At 41.1% G+C, this 19,183-nt stretch overlaps 1 protein-coding gene across 1 annotated transcript in view; it reads left to right on the top strand.

Annotated features, from left to right (window-relative positions):
* FGD3 (FYVE, RhoGEF and PH domain containing 3) overlaps positions 1-19,183 on the top strand; it is a 50,395-nt gene that overhangs the window by 19,607 nt on the left and 11,605 nt on the right. The window contains exons 7-15 of the mRNA XM_009332578.1: positions 2,079-2,217; positions 3,068-3,126; positions 6,092-6,238; positions 6,792-6,884; positions 7,375-7,454; positions 7,884-7,914; positions 8,435-8,536; positions 12,599-12,661; positions 18,670-18,792. Coding sequence (XP_009330853.1) covers positions 2,079-2,217; positions 3,068-3,126; positions 6,092-6,238; positions 6,792-6,884; positions 7,375-7,454; positions 7,884-7,914; positions 8,435-8,536; positions 12,599-12,661; positions 18,670-18,792 — 837 coding nt within the window. The remainder of the gene's footprint in view (positions 1-2,078; positions 2,218-3,067; positions 3,127-6,091; positions 6,239-6,791; positions 6,885-7,374; positions 7,455-7,883; positions 7,915-8,434; positions 8,537-12,598; positions 12,662-18,669; positions 18,793-19,183) is intronic.

Raw genomic sequence — 19,183 nt, 5'->3', positions numbered from 1 at the left:
TACAGCACAGGCATCTGCCTACCCTAAAATTCATCTGTCTCTTCTCACCACCAAGCTACCAACACAAACGATCTGTGTTAGCTGTCAGTCTGCAAAACTGGTCTGCAGCTGTCGGAGACCCTGGGTATTTCTGCTGCTGCTTGGGCAAAACTTTGACAGGCAGTACGAAGGCAGGCAACGCATATAGGAGATGCAATTCTGAAGCCTACTGATGACAGTATTTCGCTGTAGGTTATTTTAGCAGCAACATCACAGCAACTTTTGCTTCTGTCAATGACTGTAGCTGCAGGAGGCAAAGATTTGACCCAGAATACTTAGTCCGCTCATCTGACCTATCTCTGTGCTATCAAAAGCCACAGTTACTTTTCAAAATACAGCTTAAGGCATTAACAATTATTAATTATGCTAAACTAGGGAAAACAGAAAACAAAAATCAAATGGTACTTATAAGTGAATGACTGTGACTTATCAAGCTTACTTTAGCTGACCTTGAAGATACACAAACTTCCTATTCGGTCCACCTACTGGGGCCAAAACTTGATAGCTGGTGAGTTTATTAGGACTTTTCTTTTGTCAACTTTCTCCTTATGCCATCGCATAAGTACTTTTTAACGTATGCGTTTTGGATTGTCACGTGAGTTAAACACAGAATAAACATTTATCCTTCCTCTGGTAAAGTCATTTGAATTGCAGTGTAAACTCTGTAAACTTTTAAAAATCGCATAGCATTAAACTTTTCCTATTTGGAACAGTTTATTTTGTCACTGCTGACTTTTTAGAGAGGGTAAACTTGGCATGTGAATACAACTGATGTGAGCCTTGAAGTGACTTCCTCTTCTGCTTCCCTATTGCTCTTCAGTGTTAAGGTTCATCCCATTGCAGGAGTAAAAAGACAATGGAGAAGGTTATAGTAAGTGGATTTGAAAATATAAACCAAGCGCTACTATGCAGTAGTGCAGTTCTGTGCCCCTTTTAGTTCTCCCCAGAATCCCTGACTCTTTCCATCCCAGTTGTATTTTCTGGGAAACATGGTGCTGTAAAACTCTGAGAGATAATAAATTCACTTCATCTACTATAAACAGAAATATTGTTCACCCTGCTACACTGTGACAAGATATTTTTAAAAGCAAATTTACATCTTTGAATTTCTGGAAGGATAGTTAATATTTTTCTATCAGACATTCATCTCATTATCTCCAGGCTTTGCTTTGAGAATCGGGCAAGTCAGCAGTGTGTCATGGGCTGTAGTATTTATGAGGAAAATGGCAAATACCTGAAACAAGCACCTTTCTCTGAGAAAAGCATACTGAAATTAGCGTGGTTGTTGAGGGGTTGCTTACACTAGAACAGACCAAGACGTGGCATCAGTGAGCTGACGTAAAAATAATGCTATGGAGAAGAGCGTGTGTGTGTACATATGTGGTTAACATGCTGATGTGGGATTCAGGAGTCAGATTACATCACTAATAAAAACTTACTGTGTGCTTTAAAACAAGTTGCTTACTCTTACTGTGCTTCTCATTTCTCCTCCCCCCTTTTAAATAGCAGTATCCCATCACTTCATAGGGATCCTATGAAAATAAGTGCACTGCAACACTCAGTACCACTGCAAGCAGAGCAGATCGGTGCCTTATCGGGTAATATTTAGTGTAATCGGTCTCAAACCTACCCACCCTTCTTGGTCAAGTAAAAAAAAAGAGAATTTGAGGCAGCTCCTTCTTCAGAGGGGAGGTTTAGATTGGATATTAGGAAACATTTCTTCACCGAAAGGGCTGTCAAGCCCTGGAACAGGCTGCCCAGGGAAGTGGTGGAGTCACCATCCCTGGAGGTATTTAAAAGACGGGTAGACATGTTCAGGGACATGGTTTACTGGTGGACTTGGCAGTGCTAGGTTAACGGTTGGACTCAATGATCTTAAGGGTGTTTTCCAACCTAAATGAGTCTATGATTCTATGATAGCTTGAGAAGTTGTTTTACGCTCCTCTAACTGTATGTGAATGGTCATTTTTCATTGCTGTTTAACACCAAAGGCAGGAACAAAACCAAACCCTTCTGTTCTTGTTTTCTCTCCATTACAGAAACAGGAGGTGTGTGGAAACCTGACATTACAGCATCACATGCTTGAGCCAGTGCAAAGGATTCCTCGTTATGAGCTTCTCCTAAAGGACTATTTAAAGAAACTTCCAGAAGAGTCTCCAGACAGGAAAGATGCTGAAAGTACATGTAAACTCCTCTCTGTCTAATGAGCGCAGTAAAATCTTGGAGAGTTTTTTCTTCACATGTTCAGATACTTTCAACTAGGGCTATGGTAGAAATTGAGATTTTAATTAATCAAATTATTGCCAAACATAGCACAAAGGGATTTTGAATGCTCTTAGAGCAGAGAAGAAAAGGGTTGATATGTCAGCTCTAGGAATGAAGGAAGCTTTCGCAAGTAAACAATGATAAAATATTGAAGTTTGTAATGGTAGAACATCTGGCATTTTTATTTAATCCATTGTATGGCCAAGGACAAATACAAGAGGACATCCTTGCAGTAGCCAGAGGAAGAAAATAAGAATGGTCTTAAATGTACATGCTTGCCTAGGAAAACAGGTTAGACTCTGTTAACACAAAGAAACAGGAGAAATGGACTTCTGCTGGTTTCTAGGAGTTCGTGATCTTGAACAAAACAGGGTTCATGTTACCGTAAGCACACAAGCCCTGTTTTAGGAAAACATTCTTAAAAACAAGCTTGTGAAGACTTAAGTGAGACTTAAGTTAACTTTTAGTAGGTTGATTCCTAGGTGATTTTTTTTGTCACTGTGTGCTTTGGCTCACCTAGACTTTTAGGAGAGAAAGGTGAATCATGTAGATGCACATGGACCAGCTGAACATGCAGAAGTGATTGTGTATATGACTGCTTATAAGCGTTCCTTTTACTTTATGGAAGGAAAAAATACAGTCCTTGCTTTTGCGACAGCAATTTTGCAGGAAAAACACTAACCAGGGAGGTGAAAAAAAAACCCAAGGTGCTATTAACAGATACAATCCAGAGAATGCATGACTGTTGCTACCTTTATTGCAGAGTCACTGGAGCTCATATCTACAGCAGCGAACCATTCGAATGCAGCCATCCGAAAGATGGTGAGTAGAAATTGCATAATGGAATTGTAATCTGACTGAAACACTTGGTTGAACCACTGGTCCCCCATTGCAGTAGGCTCAGTAAAGTAGGCTGGGGAGAATTCTCAAATACAGCGAGTCAGGCTTTAAACATTAGTTGGATATCTGAGTTCTCTTTATCATAAATGATCCTATTGTGGTTACCATGGGTTGTTGGGCCTAAATTTCACTTTCCCTGTTCTTGAGGACCCAATGGGTTGAAAAAGAAGGTCTTCATAAAACTCATTATTTACTTTTCATTGAAAAATGTTGAAAGTATTCCAATTAGGTCCATTCATAAGGTGTCCTTGCAGATTTTCACACTATTTTTTTAGTCCTACAGGTCTTCACCAGACCAGAGGTTGTTTTGGTTTGATTTTGGCTCGTCTTAAATGCACAGAATGTGCATTTAGCGTGTGTCAGTAGCTTTGGTAAGCTATACTTCTAAAGCTGGGCAGTCTGAGACTGAGATTTTGAACATTGGCGCGTGCTTTACGTACTGAAGAGATAGTGCATTACCATTAAAGTAAATGGACTTTGTAGTTACAGATGTTATCCCTTTTGTGCACCCAAGTGCCTCAGGAGCTTTTGCATCTAATAGATCTGAAATGCTACGTATCCGGCTGAACACTCACTGACCGTCTGTGGGTACAGGGTTTACGTCCCCCTCCGTATCAGACCCTGACTTCCTTCTCCTGGCTGGCAGGCACACCATGAGGCCACGTTTCCTGTGGCTGCTACGGGGAAGTAACCAGCTGATGTCTGTGTACTTTCAGTATGTCTCAGTGAAAAGCAGTTTTGAAACCATCTATTTCTATTTGAGTCTAGCTTGTTCTCTTGGTAAGGATGTATTTCGGTGGAAGTTTTTCTGGTTTGGGGCCTTGAACAACTACTGTGTTGGGGACTGCGTACAGTATCTCCACAGACAGCAGGAATATGAAGCCACCAGCTAGTTGCTTTCTGTGTTGGATGCTTTTTCCGTTAGTACACAAAAACCTATTAGAAAAGGCTGCTATAATAATTTCGTACCCCCCGTTTATTGCTGATAAGAACCTGCAGCCTCTAATCAGGGCTTCTTATTGCATTGAATTCTTCTGTAATTAATAGGTTTTGCCTGAGCAGAGACTCGAAGGAAAAATACCCGAGTAAGAATTTCAGGTTTGGCACCGTGGTTTCCCAGCTCACGCGTCCCAGCAGAAGGTGCCGCGGGTGTGCTGGGGCAGTCGGTGCGGGTTGGTGGGGAGCAGTGCAGCGCGAGAGCAGTGCCGTCCCGCACGCGCGCCTCTGCAGGGCCCTGCGGCATGGTGCCAGCCGCTGCGCGAGGTCAGAGCCAAACCGACAGAAAAGCAAGGGCTGTAGCAAAATCTCCGAAAGTTTGCGGAGATTTGTGGAAACCTAGTGGAGGTTTGAATTAATTGTTGGCTGCTTCCTCCTGTTGTGGTGTAGCAGAAGAAATAAATCATGCTTCCAAAGCTGACTTTTCCTAGAAGTGCAGATGTCCCTCAGGTTTTGGATCTGCTCTTAGTGTTCTAGTTTCTCCTTTAAAAAAAATAGCTTGATAAGTTCACTGTTTTTTGTTTGCTTGTTTGTTTTTTAAATTAGTGGGATCTCTTGCTCATCTTCCCATTTGGTGGGAAAAATCTACTGCCTTTAGGCAATTTGCTTATTTGTTTTTAGTCCACGGCCCCCCGCCTTCCATTTTGTTTTGCAGTGTGTTTATTTTAACGGTTTGGTTTTGTCTGGGTTTTTTTGGTGGGATTTTTTGGTTCTTTGCTTGTTTAATCGTTGGTCAGAAGAATTGATTAGGACAGGAACTGGTGTGATGTGTATTTGTGGTGAAAATTCTCAAGAGAAGTGGGGGTAAACAAAGCGTGTAAAGATCTGAAATTCCAGCTTAATCCACGGATAGGTAGAGGTATGATTTAGAGATGTGTTCGGGCATATATTTGGGTGTAATTGCATAGATCTCTGTCCTCACTTTCTGACCATTTGCTGACAGTGCCATTTGGAGCACATCAGTCCAGCTTGTGGTTGAAAGCCAAACCTTTCCAAATGCTATAACTCAGTAGCAAGATTTACACACCTTTCTTATTTTGACTTGTTAAAGCTGCTGCAGTGCTTAATATAGCAGCTGCGAGTGGGTGAACTAGTTACCTTTATCCATTTGACTACTGTGTAGAGGGACTTCAATATTTCGATCACTTAATATAAAGGAGAAACAGTGCTTTGCTGAAAAGGAAAAAGTAATACCTTCATAAAGAATTTTGACCAAGACGTAAGGATGCCTGAATGACATTAAAACTATATTTTAAGCATTTTGTCCTGGCCTATTTCTGAGGTACTTTTTGCCATGGAGGCCCCTGCGTAGGATTGCAGCATTCCCCATACAGCTGAGGTTTTAGACTTAGCTTAGAAATGCAGAATATGACTGTGCTTCCTGATGGAGACCTACCTGCCATTGTATCAGCAACGATACAAGAGGTGAAACTTCTCAGAAGCTGAGAAACGATCATACTGTAGCAGAAATCTTAGTCTGAGATGTGGGTTGGAAGCTGAGTTAATAAATTCAAACCTGGAAACAATTTGGTAACGTACTAGTCACCAACTTGGCCGTTGATTTTACTGGACCCGATGCCATTGCTTCCAAAGATGTGTATTTATTGTTGAATAGGAATATCTAAAAATATCAAACAGATTGATCTCAAAATGTCATTAAAATGGTACAATCCAAGTATGACTCCTGAGTGACTAATACAGAGTGGGGAAGAGCACTGAAGAGTATGGAACGGGTATTCATTCATTTTTGAAAATGCAAAGCTATAGCAGAAGTGAAAGACTATTTTCTTTCCTATTTATTTACACTTACCACAGAAGTGATACTGTGGGTAATAGACCAAGCGGAATAATTTTTTTTTTATTTAAATTGCTGGGGGTTTTGTGCTTGCAGGAGAAGATGCACAAGCTTTTGGAAGTCTATGAGCGACTCGGTGGTGAAGAGGATATTGTTAACCCAGCCAATGAGCTCATTAAAGAAGGACACATTCAGAAACTTTCAGCAAAGAACGGCACAGCGCAGGATAGGTATTTATTCCTGGTGAGTTTTTTTTTTGTTGCTCTCTTGTTTTCAGAGTTGTGCTGTGAAATGGTACATTTCCATCTTCCTAATCTCAAATACAAAAAGCACTCATCAACGGAGCCCAGCTACTCCTTCCTCTGAGCAGCGGTTTTCTCTGGGTGCTTCTTCCTTGAGGGTTTCCTCCCTTCTTCCACACTCGTGCCTTTGCCGATGGCTTGTCAGGCCCAAAGGGGTCGGGCTGCCTTTTTGCGAGGTGCCCGAGGAGGTGTGTTTCCAGCTGTAGCACCTTGCTGCGTAAGGCGGCCAGCTCTCGCTGACGCTGAGAGAATGAATAGCTCTCGGTTGCTTTCTAGGCAGTCGAATTGGTACCGGAGAGGGGGGGAGAAGGGGGAAGTGACTGGCTGACATGTTTCTGTCTGTCCGCTTCTTTCAAGTAATGATATGTGAGCCTAGCTTGCTCCTTAACGCTCTTCTTGAGAACTGCGTCTTAGAGTAGAATACACCTAAACTGTCAAAATGCAGGCTCTGTCCAGCACGTAATCCCTTAACTTAAAATCTTCCCTTGTTACAGTTTAACAGCATGGTGCTATACTGTGTGCCGAAACTGAGGCTGATAGGCCAGAAGTTCAGTGTTCGAGAGAAGATGGACATTGCAGGGCTGCAGGTTTGCATCTCTTCTTTTCCCCCATTTTAATGCTTCCCCACTCGACAGCATCAGATCCCCTCTGAATCCAAAAATATAACAATTCTATGAATTGTTAAATCTATATAAGAATTCTATGTATATAGAAATATAATAAAATTCTAAAATCCAGCTTTGGATGTCTTTTTTTTTGGAATTATTATGAGGTAATCATCCGAAGGCGGGTAAGAAAATGGTGGCTCTGCACATGCTTTGATTGAAAGCCTTCCCCTGTCACCTAGCTGACACAGGAGCCACCTTTTCCCCCTGCTGCTGTAGGGGACTGGTTGCTGATACAGATTCAGAAGTTTTGTAGCACGACGAGTAATTATGGAGACAATCCTTTGTTTTTTCTACCTCTGTGCTGTATCCTTTCAACGTAGTATTTCAAAGAATGAATATATTTGTAAGTCATTAAAAATGATGGAAAGACAATGGAGGCTAGTAAGAAGCTGACATGTTCTTTTTACAGGTCCAAGAAATTGGCAAGCAAAACGTGGCTCATACATTTTCAATAACAGGAAAAAAGAGATCGCTGGAACTACAAGCCAGGTATGGTGCTTGTTCTGTCTTTCGAGGTTTGTGAATATTTATGTAGAAATTTATCATCTAGGGGATATGGCTGTGCTAGTATGACACAGCTTTAAACCAGGAGATGAGCACGAGAGCTGCGTTAACTTACATATGCAAGAGAATGTGTTGGTCCCAAGTCAGAGTGTGTTAAAGTGCTATGTTGATTTGCTTTATTGAATGCTTACGGTGTTTATAATAGTGCTTGTAGGTTCCACTGTATTAATAATTCAAACATTTTTGGCATTTGTTTGGTAATAATTGAGGTCAATAATTATTAATAATGTTTATAAAACAGTGGATAGCAAAGCTAAAATCTCGATGGATTTTAAAGCTGTGAAGATGTGAATTGAGTTTACTGAAAATATTGGAAGTAGAATTACGATGTTTTCTGTACTTTTGTTTTAACAGGACAGAAGAGGAGAAGAGGGAATGGATTCAGGTTAATACAAAACCATTATGATACGGGTGGAAATCACCATGCAGTCAGCACCTTCTGGTTTTAAAATTATCTTTTTGGGGTTCTGAATGAAGGCGGCTGTGCGAGGAAGCTGGGTAGTCCAGTCTGGCGAAGCTGCTTATGGAGAAATGCGGAGCTGCGGTCAGGGTCCCACTGCTGACCCACTGCCTCCAGGCAGTGCGCCTGGGCTTCGAACGGGTTGCCAATTCCTGCAGTCCTCAAGCCCAGCGAGAGACGAGACTGAGGCATCAGAGATTAGCCTTGTATATTCTTGCAGTCTGACTTGTAGAGACACTGTCTGATAGCAGTCTTAGTTTTTAACTTAAACAGTAGTGAGTTAACAACACCACTCGTAGTTATTAAGGCTTTTAAGTTTCCATTTCATTTATGCAGGCGTAAGGGGTTTTCACTAAAATGCTAATCCTAACCATCTTCCTATGAGAGAATTTTTCCAGGGTTCCTTCTGTGACGCTTCTCATCTTTGCTGGAATTTTTGTCTCAGGTCATTCAAGCAACAATTGAAAAGCACAAACAGAACAGTGAGACATTTAGAGCTTTCAATAGCTCTTTTTCTCAAGAGGAGGAGCATCTTCCTGATTCCTCAGTAAGTATGAGTGCTTAATTCTCCTCCTTTGCTACAATAGTTTTACCAACAGTTAAACTAGACTCACACAGCTAACTTTAAAATAGTGTAGTCTTGTTCTTGATTTTTATATTACATTACGGTACAGTCAGCTCCACTTCTCTGGCTCTCAAATGCATATCAGTCATAGTTATTCAACCATGCAAGTATGGAATAAATTACCCAGGGTAATTCAGTGCAAGAGACCTATCAGTCATGGTTTCCAGACTAGTGGCTCATTTTGCATAACAGGTGTAATTCTTCAATGTTATGAGTGGTTGGCTGTCTGGAATGATGTTTGTGTGCCTGGGAGGTTTTGTTCATTACCTTTCCCCATCTTCTCAGAGATGCGTTTTGGGATTATTTCTTTTTCCTTATTTTATTATTATTTCAAAAGTTTTAAAGAGTTGAAAGGAAATTGATGCATTTTAAAAGGATCTTAAAAATACCGTCTTATAGATAATAAATATATTTCAGAAAGAATACTCTTCCACTAAATATGCAAAATAGTCTTGAAAGTTTATTGTGTTTCTCTGCAACTGTAATGAATTACTCTATGCTGTGTTCGCTAGGAATTTTATTTTGGAAGTATTCAGGTGAGGGTGATAACAATGTCTCTCAAGTCATTCGACTTGAAAACGATGGTGATAACCTTAGCCAAAGTCATTTGCTACAAGCTAAAGAGGAGAGGGCCCGGGAAGGGGAAATTTTTAGGGATTTCGTGCAGAGCTGCCTGTGTGTTGATGATGTCGGTGGTCAAACATGGTAGATCTTGGAGCACAGGCAGAAAAGGTCCATCTGCAGAGATTAAACTTGGGGATCTTTTTACCTTCCCCCTCCCCTGCCCTCCTAAACTTTGTTGTTGTTGTTGTTGATGTTGGTACCTAACCATTTTTGAAACCTCTCCTTTCCCAGATCTGATTCAGTGACTCAATAATGTTGGATTTTTATCTGACTGATTTCCCAGGAGGCTCAGGAGAGAAGTTAGATATTCCTTTCATCCCAGCATTAATCAGACTGACATCAGAGATCTTCACAAACCTCTGCAGATCTAGGATCCTGTTGCTGATAGCAGCCAGCAATGAGCCATTTTCAGAATATGGCTTGGCTTACTGATCATGAACTGTTCATCAGCTGAAAATACTCGGGAAAAAATCGGAAAATAATCAATTCTTGCCTATGTTTTTAAGTTAACTCATGGCTGCCTTCAGAACCAGGATGCTCTGATGGAAAAAAATCTTTTGCTACATAAGCAAACTAATAAGCATGCTTCTTTCTATCCAATTAAGACACTGTGTCTGTTCAACTTCATTATTATTATCTTGCTTTGTAAATTCCATTTTGTTCTGCTTCTGTGTTAACAGTGTAGCCACATGTTTATACTCTACTGGTTCATAAAAGTCAAGCAGAGCAGAAGTCTAGTTTATCTCCTGGCTGTGATATTAATGCAGTATGCGCCTTAATTTCTTTTATGCCAGAACGCTAACCTGCATTTGTAGGAGATTAGCTTATCTAGATAATCAGCTTTGAAAACTGATGTCACGGCTAAATGTGGCAGAAATTGCTGTCAGTTAAAAAGAGCTGAAGGTAGTTCTGTAAGGAAAACTGGACAAATACTGAGAGCGTTTTTAGTAGCAATACCCTGCTATAGGCAGCATCCACCATACATGTCTCATCATCTTTATGGAATATTGGGTTTCGTGCTTTAGAGGAAAAAATGACAATAATCTTCCTTTTTTGCTCTCATGAGTCAAGAAATAAGATATGCACTCATGGATTCCGGGCTGGGTCTGTGACAGTTACTAGAAATTGGACTCTGGTTCTAGTAAGCCCAAAGAAAAATAGCCAAAGTGCTTTTCTCCCATCCTTGGCCATACATTTGATATGTTACAGTGCTTGTGATTGATTTCAGTTGCATGACCAGCACATGCCTTTGCACACAATTCTTACCATGCTTTTGTTTTCCCTGCTCATACAAGCATTAAGGGTTGATCTTCAGCCTGTGATTTGCCTACAGAAGACTTGCGGTTTCTTGGAGGTGCAGAGATCTGACATTTGACCTGATTCTTAAGATTATGCCTGTGCAATAACCTACAGCAATTAATAAACTCCAACCTGTCAGGAGGTGAATATTCAGAGTCATTGCCAGTCAGTCCCCTGCAGGGTTGACTGTAGCAGTCGTCTTTTAAAGAAGTCTTTTCAGAAAGCTTCGCCGTCCCTTTGTGGCTTAGTTCCTTCAGAAAGAGTACGCTCATTTCCCTGTTTTCCATTTTCATCGGCAGCATTTTAAGGCTACGTGAAGGGTTTTTTTAAAGCCATCTAAAAATGTTCCCAAGGAAAAGGACCTCTTTTACCGCTGCTTGATCTCAGAAGAGTTGGAGGCTCGTGGTGTGGGGGAAGGACCCAGGTTGTGCATTACTAGAAGGCTGGCAAGGAGAAGCGCCGCGGAGAGCTGAACTCTGCGGAAGTGGCATCCCTAAGATTTGAGAGTTGGGAGTGCTTCTGTTAGTTAAATCATGATTTTTAGGTCCTGTTAAATCATCATTATTTCCCACCCCCGTTTCTGTTCCTCCCCCTAGCTCTGGGGTAGTTCTGACTAACGTGAATAACTGTCTTCCTCCATACCAAATCCTACAGACTTTGAGCGGTAATGGTAACGTAAGGGGGAGAGAAGCCCTTTTGAATTCTTTTCCAGGTTAAGAGTAGACGGTATTTGATTTTAAGCGCATTATTCCAAATAAATTTTAAAAGGGCATGGGGATCTGAACAGGCAACTAGAGAAATTTACTCTTTTCCCTAAACTTGCTGGGGGGTTTCTCGATCTCTCCTTCAGACCCCATTTTCTCTCCACATTTCTCGTTTCCTTTCCCGAGTCCCGTGTCACGGCACACAGATGTCCTTTTACTAGGCAGAGGGATCTAAATACCTGGATCGATTAGGATTCCAGTGGAAAGAAACCCCTTTCCACAGGACTGGGGAATAGATGGTGTGAAGACCCTAGGGTTGCTGGGTTTTTGCGGAGGCAGAAGTAGTTGGCTAGAGTTGAGTACATGATGCTTCCCTTTAATTAAGTTGCATTCCCTGAGGAAGTGCTCCGGGGGTGGCACAGCCCTAGCCCCAGGGGATGCATTTGCTCGTTTGCTTGTTCTCAAGAGTTGATTGATTGCATTAGTATATAAATAGATACAACGAGGTATCAGAATGAATAGCTCTTCAATTTGGCTGCTTACTCAAAGCTACAGTTCAGGTTGTTTCTAATAACAGAGATTAAACCTCTTTGCTTTCAAATGGAATGAAGCTAGAGTGCAAAAATGCACTGGAGATTTGGATAACCTCGAAATATGAGATGTTGTCTAATTGGCAAAGGAAGAATGATCTATGGGAATAACGGGAGAATTTATTATAAGGAGTCTAATATTTTGAGACCCCCCTGTAAATTAGCAAACTCCCTGTAAATTAATGACAGATGAGATGGTTTTCCTTTTAGGATGTAGCCTATGATTTTGGTGTATGTCAGCTTGTTATTTGCCCTCTATATGTATTGAATACATATATATATATTCAATACATATATTTGCATATATGTATTGAATACATATAGATGGTAGTTTGCATCGGTTGAGAGATGAAGAGATGTATTGCAATTAAGAAAAACTTAACTGAGTACTATTTGAATGGCGTAAATATTCTTCCTCCTCAGAATCCACTGACTACACAAAGCACTTGCTCGTTTGGCTTGCAGGGCTCAAATGGAGTGGTGTAATTCAAAAGCTGCCCGTTGGCTTTCTGCAGTTCTTATGGGGGATAGGCAGACGCTGCAGCGACGAGCAGGCTTGGCAATGCAGTGCCATCGGTAGAATCACCCACTTCATAGTCAACCCAGTATGTGAGGGTGGCTGAGTACATGTGCAATTAAAGTGTATTCACAAGCAAACAGTTGAGGGGCTAAAAGCGAATGATGCTATGTTTTCCTTTTCAGTGTTTAATATATTTTAGGAAGCATGTCCATGTTGAAATTGTTCGGTGTCATTCTGTTTCCCTCAGATAGCAAGCACCAGCTCGGTGGAATCGATGCCAGGAGCAGATGGTGGTGGTGCATTTGGAGGGGTAAGTAATCTGAAGCTAATACTTTCAGTAGAGCAAGGGGGGGGTGTTATATTTCTTTTGTAGCAGGAAAAAAAATCCGAGATACTTCAGGATATTGGTTTATATTCTGCTGTCTGTTGCTGCAGCTGTGCTGTCCTTAACTTCTTGGCTAAGTTACACCCACAGCTACTTGCAGAGTTTGCACCATCAGTGAATTTAAATCCTCCTGTTCCAGATACATGCTGCACACGTGTGTGAACCTAGTTATGGGGAACCTAGCTGGAGGGAAGTTGATTGTTACAATTATAGCATGGGGGGGGTGTGTGTGTGTGTGTGTGTTTGTTTTTAAATTCTAATAGGGAGCTCCACTGAATGCTTGAGGGGAGGAGGGCAAAGAGTGACAAGGAAACCTGGCAGGTTAATACTGTCATATTGTGTAACTCAGGATTTCATCTCCAGAACGAAATTTTGATTAACACTTCTTTCATAGTGTGCTTTTCATGTTTCTGCCAATACAGAGGAGGAGATGATAGTACTTTCATACATCTCTAGCCTGGAAGGGATTGGCTGCTGCAAAAGCAAAATACACTTTTAAAGATATTTTTCATTTCGCTCTGTACAACGTCTATGACTGCTGCTGAGTCAAACCAGAGGTTTTGAGTCCTCAGTAAGGTCTATTTTTTAGCATTTTTATCTCTCCCTTCTAAAATGTCTTCTGAGAATAACAGATTTTCAGGAAATGCCTTAGGGTCAGCTGAGTTTACTGAAAAAAGCCCCAAGAAGAAGAAACAACAACAACCAAAAAAACCCCTGTCTGCTGAGACATACTATAGGATATTATGTATTAGCATGACCTTTTTAATAACAAAGGAGCCACTTAGCAGGCTCTTCCAGACCTCTGGCGAAGCTTGTAACCTACTTGGTAGAGTTTAGAGTATCAATGAAAAGCTGTTAAATAAGCCAGCAACCTGACCTATACAAACAAGAGCTTATTAAAAATAAGTGTTTGTCATTAGTGTACTCCTTGCTGTTTATTGTTTGTTCACACTTCATATTTTTCCTAAGCAATTTTTTATTTATTTGTAGTCAGTTTTGCGATTAGTGCCCCTGTTCCTGGAGTTACAGATGCTATAGTGAGCTAGCTACTTAATGAAAAAGATGCTTTATATAGTATTTAAAAACAAACACAAAAAAATCTCTGTTGGTCTTAAATTTCTTAGGGAAATGTAAATTTTAGTTGTAATAAAATAAAAAAAAATTAGATCTTTTTAGTTGATTATAACTAATTGTGTCAGTGATTTGCATAGTATATCTTGACACATTAAGTAATTTTCCTTAAGTTGTGTATTTAAAGAAAAATTTAATTCCTGAGATAGAAATAAAAATGGAGTTGATCAAAAACACAAAGCTCGAAATATCCAAAATTGTGTATTATTGATTCTGGGATCTCGTTCTGCTGTATTGTAGCAAATGGATAACATCAGCGTGAGCAGTGAATTCAGATGTTAGTTGCAGCTTTAGAAAATACTCATTTTTAATGATGACATCCCTTTAGAAACATCTCAGTGAGCGCATGAGCAAGTACATTCTGTGCTTAACAGCTTCCACATGCGAACCACTTGGTGGTAGTGGTGGTCAGCAAACTAAGGTCTCCTTCCGGTGGTTCTGCTGAGTCTCCTGAAGAGTCTGCCGGGGTTTTCTTCAGCGTTGCACATTAGCATAACCAGACAGTGAAAACCTACTGTAGGAGGTATAATCTGCTTGCTGAACAGCATTGTGGTAACTGTTTGCTGCGCTGCACTGCTAGCACAGTTGATGCTCAGCCATCTGCGTGCACGAGGAAAGCACAAGCCGGTGGAAGATTGTCTTGCACGTAACCTTGCATGTATGACGCTGGCATATAGAGAGACAAACTAAACAGTTTTGCTGCGTTACAAACTACAAAATGTACTATATAATTTAAATTAATTTCTCACATAGATTCAGCATTTCCAGAAGCACCTGCTGATGTTCTGCCCCACTGCGGGTGTCTCCAGATGCATAATTTGTAAATGGAAAAATACGCAGCTGTATAAGCATAATGAGAAGAAAAAGATTTGAAACCCCTTCGTTGCTCATGCGTCTGCCCATATGAGAGTCTCGTCAGGCTGTGTATATGTTGCATGTACAGCATTGAGGCTTAATTTTTACCTACTGGGCCAGACAGAATGAAATATGTAGCAAGTAATAAATAACAGAACAACAGCCTCCTGAGCCCATTGGTTTTCTTGCGGTTCCTACCAGCTCTTTGGTGTTTCCTCGCTGCTTTTCAGAAGCAAATGGAGGCTCCAGTGGTTCACTAACGATGTGATGTCTGCTTTCCTAAGCAGTCCAGCCACAGGCCTTCACCTTGCAGTCACTTAGTTCTAGGCATGAGTTGTACCTCTCGCTGGGGTAGACGCCCTTTTTCCACCAAAATTTTAAAGTTGGAGGAAACTGTCAAGATTTAGAGAGTTAAATGCAGCTGTAGAGTAAAAGCAAATTAGTGGTCAAAACAGCCCAGTCTGAAAGAAGTTATTGTAGATCCTGGCTCTGAACAGATTTGATGCAAGCGTTTTTTCCTGTCAGACTCACCAGCTTCAAAACAGAGCTGGGTACACCAAGAAAAATGAGAAATATGACAATTATTCAAGTGCATTAGTATCAAGATATTCCAGCTGAAGCTAGGGCAGCTTCGTATTGGCTTCCCTCTTAACATACATCAACAGTGAATAACGTAGCTTGTGTAATAAAGGACACAGTTGCAAAGTGACTGTTAAATTTATCTTTGATGAGCAAGGTTTGTGAATTACAATGCATGTCCTTGTTTTCTACAAAAACCTCTCTGTTCAGATGGTGTATAGTTAAGAGTACGTGGCAAGGTCAACTTCCTGAGCCATCTCTGGGTGGGATGGGGGGGCTGCCTGTGCCGCAAAGTCTCGTGGTTTTCACAGGGATGGAAAGCAAAGGGCTTCTTAATTCTTTCCCAATGTCAGCAGTTAAATAACATAATATTGAATAAGTCTTTCTCCTATAGTTGCTCATTGGAATTTGCCAAGTCGTAAAGAAAATACATTTTCATTTTTATTATCTTTTCTAAAGCTGCAATAGCAATGTTTCAAACTCTTGTGTTCTCACTGTATTCTCATAGTGCTGAGAAATATTATGAAACATTGCTGGTATTCGTCGAACACTTAAAGACCTCTTTATAGAGAACCCTTTTTCATTAGCAAAGTTAGTATTAAATGCTTGTTGTATGCTACAGCGCGAGTTAAAATGTAATGGTCTAAAATAAAAGCTCATGCGTAACTGTCATAACAAATCTTGCCCAATATATGGGTCATGTATTTCTGGAAGTGAACACTGTCCGGACTGTTTCACATTGAGGAGGAAGTCAAATACGAGATCTGTTAGAGGAAGTATTCAACTTGAGTCTTATCTGTGTTATAGAAACATGCATGTGGGTGATGATGTCTATTTCTATTGAAGTACAAATCAAATTAACCAATTTCCACATGAAGCAGTCCATTCAATTCATGTTAGAGGAGCTTCAGCATTTTTCCTATGCAGGCACATGTAGGCATCAATTGAAAGTCAAAAACTGGTTTTGTTTAGCATTCGTCAAGATTATCTTCCAGTCACAGCTCACAAGGCTAAATGGTGCCTTCATTTATTCCCTTGCCATTCCAGTAGCACTAGTGAAATTGTTGTTAACGTAAGAATCAAAAGGCTTGTTATGCTATATGCAAATTGAAAAAATACGGTTGACCAGTGAGGAAATGCTCTGATCTAACAACTTAAAGGGAATCCATCCCTAGGCAGTGGAAGGAAAATCAGTCTTCTAAAAAATTAAATAGCATTAGCATCAAAATCAGAGTGAGAAATGGCTGACTTTAGCCAACATATGTGATACAAATAAAAGAGTTACTCTGTAGTTTGCTGCTGATCAGTAAAAGCTTTTCGAATCGCCTTAATTATACGCCTTACTTGAAGGGGTCTAACAGAGTCTGAAAGGAACGATTTTGCCAATGATTCATCCGAGGCATTGTTCGGTGGTTGTAATTCAATGTCGTACTGGTTACATCTGGTTCTTCACAAGAAAAGTTAAATACTGCACTCCGCTTGTGTGTGGGGGAGGACTTGGATTTGCAGGCGTGCCGTTTCACTGAGCAATTAATTTGTACGTATATGGGGATATAGCGATTTTCCTGAATGAACAAATACGTGTGACTGTGCTTCGCCAAGCTGAATTGCAAAATATCCTGTGTACTTGTATACGAGTTTGAAACATTGCTATTGCAGCTATAGAAAAGATAATAAAAATGAAAAGATCCAATCCAATTAGAAGTAATTAGTTGTGGTTTTGTTGTGTAATGCCATTACAAGGCAGGGTGGTTTCAATAGCTCTGCTGAAAGACAATGTGCTCTCCTCGGTAACCAGGGAATGGCAGGGCAGACACTCAAGGAGGCTGAAAGATGGGAGAGTGGTGTCAGCTTATAAAATTTGATTATTTTTTTTTTAATTGGCCTGAAAACCTGTATTAGTGACTTCTGCAGGTTAGTCGTAACCACTAAGGTGAGACCTTAGGGCAAATGGCAGAATTTCCCTGGCGCTGGTGACACCTGCCTGGTGATCCGTGGGCAGCCTCTGCTAATTGTAATTGCCGCTGCCTCTCCTCCCACCCCCACACGCCCTCATCCTTGTGTTAAATAAGGGCTTTGAAGAAGGGGAGATTTGTTCAGCCAATTGTTCTCTCTCAAATGGACTTAAGTTGTGACTTAGTATGCACTCAGTTTAAGGGGAAGGGGGGCTTGTCAGGGAGTCCAGAACCAGTGTAGCATACAATGGGCCTGATCTTCACCTGGTTGATTTTCACAAAAAAAAAGTAAAATAACTCTGCTCTTTTGATTTAGAGGAAATGTTTCTTCTCCCAGTAGTTTGTTAAATGATTGTGTCAAGCAAACGAAAATGAAGAGAGTTATCAAACCTCTTCTCATGAAAGGGCTGCACTGGAGGAACGTGATGCAGCCACCTCTTCAGGCTGGGACCTCCATGCAGATGCTGCCTGGCTGGGGGTGCCCCAGGCTTACCCCCGGGGAGCTGCTGCTCCCTTGCACGTAGCCATCCTGACTGGGAAGGAGGAACAGTCTTTATCTCTTTAAAAAGGAAAACAAAACAGGGGGTGTACTTGAAGTTCTGTGTGAAGCTGTATTTTTATGAACTGCACGTTGTCATGTTAATGCTCTTCAGTTTATCTGAAAATTTTACAATTGGGTTTAATTATACCGAGTGACTTCATGTACCAGCTTAGGTGCTTAGCTTAAGAGGCTAAACTTGCTTGGCTACCTAGACGGCTGATAGAAAGTGTCTTCCGCCAAGAGCAGTTGATAGCAGGTCCCTGGTGTAGGTGCCCCTGTCTTCCTGAGGAGCTTTATGTTTCATCATGGCCTGGGAGGGAGCATAAGGAAACTCCTAAATTAAGCATTTGAAGTTGGGTGGTGCAAAAATCCACTGCCAGCACCGTTCACTTCTTCAGTCAAGCCATTTTTCCCAAAACCTTCTCATCTCTTCCCCACAAACAGAAGAGTTTACAACGCACTCATGAAGTCAACAACATGTACCTTAACCAAGCCACGTTGCAGCAGGGAGGAAGAGGTGCGTGCCAGAAGGAAAGCTCTTCTTGACAAGCCCACGTTGCCAGTTCCTCTTCCTCCTTACCAACAGATGGTGAGATGAGGTCGCTCAGTGGCTGTAAGGGCACAAGTGGGCAGAGAGGGACTTGAAGAATTGGCTCGAGCAATCTGAGATCACGTAACACCACACCAGAAGCACCCGATGGCTGAGCCAGCCATCTAACCGTAGGCCATTAGCAGAGTTGGCTTGAATTCTTTTCTAAAATAGTGTGAAACCCAAAGACAGTCTTTGTCAGTAGGAGAACTCTATGAATTGTTTTGCAATCTTTTTTTTTTTTTTTTAAAACAAAATCACATAATTGTACTTTTCATTTCAGAGTGATTCCTGTAGGAAATCTTCTAAATCCAAGCGAGACAAGGAGAAACAGGCTTGCAAGAGCTGCAGCGAAAGCTTTAACTCCATCACTAAAAGGCGACACCACTGTAAGCAGTGTGGGGCAGTAAGTATCAGAATGCACTGAGCTTTTTAGCTTCTTCTGCAGGGACTGTTGAAGAGAGTTTATTTTTTCAGTGCAGGAACTAAAAGATGTGCTGGTTCATGGCAGGTCATTGACAGAGCAGATTTTTCCACTTGCTTTACCCCCTGGGAATCAGGGGAAAAAAGAGCAAAACTCTGGTGCAAGGGACCTAGTCTGTGCTGTTTTAAAGGCAAATACAGCACCTCAGTGGATAAAAAGAAAGGTGGTGCCTTCTCTGGGGATGTGCATGTATCTGGGGAGGGGGTTGTCCCCTATATTTTGTTTGCAGAAACAGAATGGCCTTCTGACAGCCTTCCTTCACACAGCAGCTCTTTCTGGGATGAACAGCTGAACATACAATGTTAAAAGATGG

Source organism: Pygoscelis adeliae, unplaced genomic scaffold (genome assembly GCF_000699105.1).
Source record: "Pygoscelis adeliae isolate BGI_AS28 unplaced genomic scaffold, ASM69910v1 Scaffold349, whole genome shotgun sequence".
Lineage (NCBI taxonomy): Eukaryota > Metazoa > Chordata > Aves > Sphenisciformes > Spheniscidae > Pygoscelis > Pygoscelis adeliae.
Note: the sequence above shows the minus strand (reverse complement) of the source record. Positions and strands in the feature narration are given on the sequence as shown.